The 9,197-nt window shown below is 42.2% G+C and overlaps 2 protein-coding genes across 2 annotated transcripts; one reads left to right on the top strand and one right to left on the bottom strand.

The window, feature by feature from the left end:
• Window positions 1-2,932: 2,932 nt before the first annotated feature.
• LACBIDRAFT_328269 (uncharacterized protein) lies at window positions 2,933-4,486 on the top strand (the record flags this gene model as incomplete). Its single annotated transcript, XM_001882352.1, has 5 exons — window positions 2,933-2,939; window positions 3,010-3,053; window positions 3,147-3,742; window positions 3,779-3,892; window positions 4,117-4,486. 5 exons carry the CDS (start codon window positions 2,933-2,935, stop codon window positions 4,484-4,486), a joined length of 1,131 nt encoding a protein of 376 aa, XP_001882387.1.
• A 3,264-nt stretch (window positions 4,487-7,750) lies between these two features.
• On the bottom strand, window positions 7,751-8,257 carry LACBIDRAFT_299259 (uncharacterized protein; the record flags this gene model as incomplete). Its single annotated transcript, XM_001882248.1, has 2 exons — window positions 7,751-8,066; window positions 8,194-8,257. 2 exons carry the CDS (start codon window positions 8,255-8,257, stop codon window positions 7,885-7,887), a joined length of 246 nt encoding a protein of 81 aa, XP_001882283.1. The 3' UTR covers window positions 7,751-7,884.
• Between the last annotated feature and the right edge of the window lie 940 nt (window positions 8,258-9,197).

The raw sequence follows: 9,197 nt of genomic DNA, 5'->3' as shown, positions 1-9,197 counted from the left end.
GGGGTCCTTTTTCCAAAATATGAAAAATATTTCTGCTGGCTGCAATTCTGGTCCATTGGGCTCCATTTTTTGTGGGCTGGTTCTTCCCATTTCTTCTGACATTTTCAGCTACAAATGGAGACTATAGGTTGAACTTGATCTAAACAATCAGCTTCATTAGGCTTTATCCCAGGTTTTAGCCATCCACTCTAAACCTGAAATAATCCATCACAAGCCACATGAAATCTTATATCTTTACAGACCAATTAATTTCAGTCAACAACAATGCAAGACTTCATTGGTTGCCAAGGGATCAACTTTAGCCAAAATTACCACTCTAGGCAAGCTCGTTAACAAATGTCTTTCTCTGTAATCAATTTTTTCAACAGGGTGACATTGATGATGATAATGTCACTGACCACTTGCCAACTGGACTTATAGTCATGTTGGAGAACAATGAAAATAATCACATGCAGATTGAATGGACAGCCATCCAGTTGTTTCTCAATCAACATGTGCATATGTGGTCATACAACAGTTGCACAATCAATGATGGATGGCTGTTGAAGACCCCCCACAGTTCTTCCACTCTTTGGTTTATGTGGAAGTTCTCCAACAGTAATTGACTCTTTAACTTACTCAGCTCCATTGTATTGTGTTGTCCTTTGCCCTTGTTCCTTTTTGAGTATGTGCCTAATACTACCTACCTACCAGCTCTATGATTTACCACCTATTGGCCATTCCTCCAACATGCATATAGAGCAAACCACTTCACAATTGATTTTTAAATACTATAGGAATATAACATAGAGTTGGAATCATACCATACCATACCATTGGAATAATACCATAGAGATGGAATCATACCATGCCATACCATTGGATTGAAACCATACTGATGGAATCATACCATACCATTCCATTCCAATAATACCATGGAGATGGAATCATACCATGCCATACCATTGGAATAATACCATAGAGATGGAATCATACCATACAAATGGAATCATACCATACAAATGGAATCATACCATACAAATGGAATCATACCATACATCATACCATTCATACCATATGATTGACTTGTGATCATACCATCAATCATACCATACCAAACAAAAGGAACCATACCACACCAAACATCATACCATTCAAAACTTTCAATATACCTCTACCATAACATTTTCAATCTTGTATATCACATAGAACACTTACCTTACCACCCTCTCCATCACCCTACTCTGCCATAAAAGTCCAAAGTCGTAGTATTACAAGCTTTCGATCCAATACCATCACAACTCTTCTATCTCATGCTACTTTTGCCTTGGCCATTTGCTTGAGGCTGTAGCTTCAAAGACACTTTCTTCTCCATCTTCCACATCCTCCCACAAGTTCTCCAAATCCCATCTCCCAAATGACAACCCATTATCTGCTGCTCTGTATGCATCTGATGCTGCCAAGACTTCTGTTTCTTCAATAACATTGTTATTGTCCTCTTCTTCAATATCATATGTGCAGTTTAACTGCTCATCATCACTTCCCTCATCATCAACATGTTCCTGTGACAATTCTTCCAATGCATTCTCCATTTCTGCTTCACTTGGTCCCCATCCATGCAACATACAGTATGCACCTGGTATGAGAGACACCTCTTCCCTCCATTGTGCACATAAACTCAGATGTTGCACCTTTCTGATGAGCAACTGGTGTTTGATGTCTGTGGGATCATTCCATTGATATGATATAGTCTTAGGAGGTGCATATGCCAGGGTGTACTATTGAGAGGTAATGACAAAATGTTAGCTCATTGATCCTGCATTTCTCCTATAACTGCCCACACACCAATTTATCAAGAAACACTTCATTGTGTTACACAATTTATCATGTAACAGTCCAACTTGAGCCTCACAATATGTCCATATGGTGTTGTACTGTTCTTGACGTGTAGAGCCCTGTTGATATTTATTAAGGTGCAGAGCAGGGGTTCCTTAAACATCCTGTCACATTACAGTTGAGCCTCGCAATATGCACATATAGTGCAGAACTTTTCTTGACATGTGAAATGCAATTCCCTGTTGTTATGTCTTGAGGTGCAGAGCAGGTATAAGATTAGTTGGTGCACCCAAAGGCAAGCCAGTTACCTGATATGTTTGTGTTCCATGGTATGTATGACACTATTATACAATCAAGAAAGTGCACAAACATGTGTTTCTTGAATAAAGTGATTGGATGTAATAGAGTTGAAGGCTAAATAGATTGTCACCCTCACATGACATTGCCTGGATATAAGTAGGCATGGTAGGTGGCTTGTGATGGATATTAGAAGGGCTGGGATAAAGGCTATTTGAGCAGATTGTGGGAGATTTCTGCTGGTTTTCAAAAGATAAAGATAGCCACCAATTGTAGCTCAAAATGTCAGAAGAAATGTGATGAACCGGCCCACAAAAAATGGAGCCCAACCAACCAGAATTGCAGCCAGCAGAAATATTTTTCATATTTTGGAAAAAGGACCCCAGAGACCCTGTGACAGCTTTGGAATGATGGTATGGTATGGTATGGTATGAGGTGATTTGGTATGGTATGAGGTGGAATGGTATGGTATGAGATGGAATGGTATGGTATGGTATGAGGTGGAATGGTATGTGGCATCCATACCATGGTATGATGGAATTGGTATGAGGGTCATACCACTCTGGAATGGGGTACCACTAAGGTTCCCTATTTCAAAGAATTGGATAACCTCATAGGTACCCAAAAATGGGTGACTGAAGTGGTCATGTTGTCTAAGAACACGATCTCAGTGTAACGAATGGTTGTGCTGCCCTTTGTGGCATCATATCCTATTGAGTGTGCATAGCACTGCTGGGTGATAGAGTAGTAGTCAATACCATCTGTCAAATTTGTAACTGCAAGAGTTAGCTTCGACAGAGAGAGAGCGACACCTCCACTGATGAGAAGTGAGTAATTGAGCATGTACTGTTGGCCGACAGTGACTGACATCCAGTTTTTTGCTTCAATTTCAAACAGCTTGTCGTAAGGATGGAACCCCTGATATGCACTTCAAGAAGTCAGTGAGTTCAATCAGGATTCGAACAAGCCACTCACAAAAAACCGAGGTCTTTACTGTCCTCTACTGATTCCTGCCAGAATCCGGTGGAATCCAGGCCATTCCTGGAATTCCAGAGGAATCAAATTTGGCAGAGGGCCCTGCCAAATTGATCAAACCATTCTGGTGGAATTTTGATGGAATTCAAATTCTGCTGAAATCATTCCAGGAAGCACCTGGAAGGAATGCTCCCGGAACAACACAGAACAGAATTCCTGACACCCAAATCGAGTGCCAGTGTTTGCTGATGCTTGATTTGGGTGTCATCAACAAACAACACACACACTCTCAACCACCACCATCATCCACAATGCCCACCCACCTTGCAACATCACCACATCACCAATGCCCACCACCATGCCCACCAGCCACCCATCGCCCACAACAAGCAGGCCACACCCCAACCTCAATGCCTCAATGCCACATCACCAGGAAACAAGCACCCACAACAACCTGTTGTGACGTGGCAACAAGACAGCCAGCAAACGACAATGTCTGTCGTCATTCCACCACGACCCCCACAGTACAACACCACAGCCATGATACAGGAAATGACGCCCCAGCTGCTAAACAAGCAGGGCAACATGTTGCCATGTCCCTGATAGCAACGTGGCAACCAGACGACAAACAACGACTTGTCGTTCATCATCATAGGTGAGCACCCCCCATCCCAAACTTGTCCCAACCCAGCTCGCTAACAGCAGGCGCCCCAGCTGCTAAACAAGCAGGGCAACATGTTGCCATGTCCATGATAGCGACATGGCAACCAGACGACGAACGACGACTTGTTGTTCATCATCATAGGTGAGCACCCCCCATCCCAAACTTGTCCCAACCCAGCTCGCTAACAGCAGGCACACGACAAGGGACAACGGATGACACATCTGTGCACAACCACCACACCCACAGACGACGACATGCCCCACCATGTCAATGGAGGGCCATGCCAACAGACAACACACCCACAACAACAACACACCCATGACAACATGCACCACCATGTCAACGGACAGCCACCACATCAACAGACAACAACAACGTCAAAGGACAACAACCATGTTAACAGACAACAACAACCCTCCCCCTTCCCTGTCCCTCCCTCTTCCTTTCCCTCCTCCCCTTTCTTTTCCTTCCTCTCCTTTCTTTTCCCTCCTCCCCTTTCTTTTCCCTCCTCCCCTTTCTTTGCCTCCTCCCCTTTCTTTTCCATCCCCCCCTTCCTTTTCCCTCCACCCTGTCCCTCCCCATTTCCATGTATCCCCTTTGTGGAAGAACGAAAGTTCAAGGACAGGGAAGGGTCACTGGTCGTCTGCCACAGAAAAAGATAAGGAGAGTGAAAAACAAAGAAAGCGAGAACAAAGGAAGAAGAAGAATCGGGCGCTTATCATGAGTGGTGTGTGAACGCGCCCAATGTCACCATCTAATCACTGTATGTATGTATGCACGTCGAACCGAATGTATACACCTTGAGAATGTGTGAGAGGTAAAGGGAGAGGTTCTTGAAGTGTGTCGTCGTCGAAAGAAGACGGAGAGAGTTGGACAGAGACTGTAAAAACTTGAAAACTTAAATGTGCTTGAGAGTCTGATGGGGGGGAAAGAATGGATTCAAAACACGCGAAGAGCCTTTTAAATACGTTACAAACAATCACAAGGCTACACACATACTCACATGCTGCCTGACCAAAAATAAATGAGAAGCGTCTAAAAATAGCAATAAAAATAGAAAGAATCACAAAGAAACAAAATAATGCTGACTTCACCCTCTCCTCTCCCTGCAAATCCGTCAGACTAGGAATGACTCGGGGAACTTACAATGTAGGGAGAGGTCTATTTTCGTGCGCGACTGCCAACCTCAGTGCGGACATCCCTAGCATTGACGCTCGACCCTACCGTCTAGCCATCAGAAAGCGCGTCGAGCGGAAAAGGTTCTGTCATAAGTAAGAAGGAAATGCGAAAGAAAGCAAAACTAGAATTTAATTTAGGCGTATGAATCCAGGAAAACTTCCAAGACCAATTCCTTCAAGGGCGCACATTGTTGGGTGACGCGGCGAGCACGCCTTTGGTCTTTCTCCTTGGTCCCTAAGAAAATACATGCTATACTCACTCTCAACATTCAGTAATGAACGGGTAAAATACAAATAACAAAATAAAAAGTAAAACCATAAAATAAGAAAGAAAAAGAAAAATACAGAAGGCGTCGTGAATGGAACATGACGCACTTCCACACCTTCCTTTTCCCTCCCCCCTTACCTGTCTGTCCCTCCCCATTTCCTTCCCCCTTCCCCATTTCATTGTCCCTCCCTTTCCTTTTCCCTCCCCCTACCCTGTCCATCCCCATTTCCTTGTACCCCTTTCCCTGTCCCTCCCCATTTCCTTGTCCCTTTTGATATGCACTGTATGTAGAAAAATAGATTTAATGACATCAATAAAATACATTAAATTTTGATTTATTGAGATCTATGACTTGACTGGATGTGAATTTTGAGTATTGAATAGTGCAGATTAAGTCTCTAGCTCAGTGTTGATCAGCAATGCTGATGCTGATCAGTGCTGATCCAATCTGATTGTAGAAACTCTGAACAGCTCTGATCAGAGCATGTGGGGGAGGGTAAAGTACTGGTTTATTTTGGTCAATTCCCCTGTTCCAAAACATATGTCTAAAATAGAAGGGCCAAATATATAAACAATGAGATTTTCTGTCTATTGCAGTTGGATTCCTGTGTATTCTGGTTGGAATCCTCTGGAATTCCTGGAATCCGGTAGGAATCAGTGGATGAATGGAAAGTATTGAAAAAACCTAAAGTACCGAAATATGCAATGAGAACTGTGCCATTGGAGAGGTAAAATATTCTATGAGGAATGTTCTCAGGGTTGGGTCTCTTCAAGGTCTTATGAGAGGTTTTTGTATATCTATGATCGACTTTAACCCCTGCTTTTCAAAGATCAGCATAGGTTTACCTGAGCAAGGGTCGTCAAGCAAAACAACTGAGACGCAAGTATTATTGCTGTAGCCAATTGCCAACTGGTCCCTGTTGTCGTTGAGAGCAATGGTGTGTATAAAGCCTGGGACTTCCCGACAAATGACTTTCTCCTGACATTCAGTATCAGCAAAGCTCAGTTCAGCGAGGTATCGAGTTTCTTACACCCTCTTCTTCCATTGTTAGGCAATAAAAATTCCCCAACCCACAGCTGATAAACAAGGTGTCTGACTGGACGGGGTGGCAAAGTTTTTATTTCAACTTCAAGTTTGTCCCTCCTCGAGTCACCTGAGTCTGTTTGATGTTCTAGAAACCATGACCATCCCCCCCCATTTGGCAGAATATGGCTCCATTAGTATCACCACTAACTCTGCAACATGCAACAGACTGTGAAATTCCAGGGCAAACCATTAGCGATATGCCACTGAGTGAACTTTGAAGAATGTAATGCTTATGTAAAGTGCAGACTTTGAAACCACGTCGTGTCAATTTTGAGGAATGCCCCTAACTCTCAACACATTTTTGACATGTTTAAACTTTTTTAACACCCTCTGCCATCACAAATTTCATTACCTCAACCTCAATGTATACCATCATTTGAACTGTCAGATTTTCCAAAAAATTGTAACCAATCACTGAAATACTAGAAACTCCAACACACACTTCCTGCCATCTCTATCAAACAATGAAATACATCCTCATTCTTTTTCAACCAATGCAGGCCATCAAATTTTATATGCCTTTGCTACCCAACCTCCATCTTCCTTCCAATTGGTGAACACCATCATTGATGATATCAACCCTCTCAACTATCGCCTCACTGCCAATGATTTCATCACTCTTTCACTTCCTAACAGCCAGCTTTTTTACATGCTCAACCCTGCCACTGGCACCTCATTATGGTGGGCACTATGCTGTGTAGCACAAGTCATAAAATGCACAGCAGCACATTCCATCTCTATCAACCCTTCCTTGCCTGTCGCACTATGCACTTACATTCCTCAATTTCAATTCGATTGCATTGCCATGCAGCACCTGACAGTTTATTGGTGTTAGACCCTGATTGTATGAACCCACTCTATGGGCACATGCTGTGAGAGAACATTCAAGTATGGTTCACCGATTTTCAGAACATGGGATGACAAGCCATGCAGGGGATTCACATGATACACACCCAATCAGCCTATTTGGGCATTTACTCAGGTTGGAATTGGGATGCACCCCCCCCCCCAGGATATTTTAAACCTCAAATTTCCAAACCGATTGGAGGACCTGAGGGTATGCAGTCATTTTTCTCAATATTTTTAATTACTCATGAAAAGATAGATCATGCCAATTCTGCCTCATACACCATTCATTCTGCATTTAGTTCCTCTGTCAGCAAGTCTTCCAGCAAGAGCAGCAGTGGGAGTATCACACATGACAAAGACACTGCTATGGAAGAAGCTGAGCATGGTAGGTAGTATTTAGAAGTCCGGTGTCATGACTGGAAAAAAACCATAACCAGACCGGACGTGCAGTTACAGTCTTTTATTTTTGAGATGTTAAGACCGCAAAAAAAAATGGACCGGTTTGGACCGGTCTTTTGTAGCCCCTTAAATACCCTTTAAAACGCACCCAAGAACATACAATTTGGTAAAGAATTGAGAGAGATATGAATTAAATTGTAAAATATTTTTGGATATAGTAGATGTACCAGATTTATTGTATAGAAACACCAATTCCTAACCGAATTTAACGTTCTTGGGCTCGTTTTAAAGCCAGTAGACATGTTAATAAATTTACCGATTTATAATTTTAAAATATTAGCCTAAAGACCGGTCATAGACTGGTTAAAACTGGTGCAGACTGAAACCAGTCTAAAGACTGCAAAAAGACCGCAGACCATGATCTTTTGTGGTCCAGTCCGGTCTTTTTGACTTCTGGGAAAAGGGTAGACTGGTTACGGTCACGGTTAAAGCCCCTGGGTGTCAAAAGACCAGACCAGACCGGACTTTCAAACACTAATGGTAGGAAGTCAAAATTTTAACTGAGAAGACTGAAGCTCAAGACTTGTTAGTGAATAGGTCCCTGGTATGGGAACAAGGAATAACAAGATAATGAGATAATAGAAAGGAGGGATGGAGAAACAAGGTATCATGGTGAGGGGTCTGTCTTGGAGATGTCTTGAGGGCATGGGTGTGGAATGATTCATGAGTGTTATTGGCCTTGAACTCAAGATTGGTGCAAGCATAATGATAGTGAATTCCACAACACACAGGCTTTAAGGCACTAAATTGGAGGATGCTTCTGACATGATTGCATTAATGGCAAGTAAAGGAAAAGTAAGGGGTTTTTAAGAAGAAAAAAATATACATACGGGATCAAGTTTTTTTAACATGCCTGAGGTGGCTGAAGTTCTTGCCAAGATTTAAAATTCAGATTTCCTACATCTCATGAAGGTACTTTGATTGCACACTTCAACATAACTATATCTGCTATTGGCACTGCTGTTGCAGACAGAAGTTATGTAGGCTTGTATCTGCAGTTCAACAAAACTAAGGTAACTTGAAGAGGCCTTGATGCATATTGGTAGCTTAGTGGATGTGTTGGAGGATAATGGACAGCTCAACAGGAGAGTTGAAGAGGGGCTTGAATGCAAGCACAGACATAAAGTATGGGATGGTGAATCATGAGATGCTTTTGATAAACTGATACACAGTCAATCATTAATTAAAACAGTCAGACAAAGAGAAATTTCTTCAACATACTAAACAGAATATCAAGATATGAGTAAAAGCCAGAATTTCAGTGAAAACGAATATATGTGAGAAGGATGGAAGCGTTGGCGAAGAAGAATTAAGTACTAGTTTCTGCGAAGCCATCATTGAAATATTTCTTACTATGAAATGAATGCATCATCTCAGACTTGAATTTTGAAATCCTCTTGGCAAGATTGGTCAGAGAATGCACTAATCATATAAATATGAGTGTCAGTGAAAAAGAAAAAATGAAGCTCATTTCATACCTTTTTCCCTAGAATTCATAAGGGGAGATTCTGCTCCAGGAACTTTATTCTTTATTTTCTGAGCTTGGATGGCCAGTTTCTTTGCCTCTGTGTATTTTCCCTGCCCATAATATGTTGATGCTAGATT

This window comes from Laccaria bicolor, genomic scaffold (genome assembly GCF_000143565.1).
Source record: "Laccaria bicolor S238N-H82 LACBIscaffold_16 genomic scaffold, whole genome shotgun sequence".
In the NCBI taxonomy this organism is placed as follows: domain Eukaryota; kingdom Fungi; phylum Basidiomycota; class Agaricomycetes; order Agaricales; family Hydnangiaceae; genus Laccaria; species Laccaria bicolor.
Note: the sequence above shows the minus strand (reverse complement) of the source record. Positions and strands in the feature narration are given on the sequence as shown.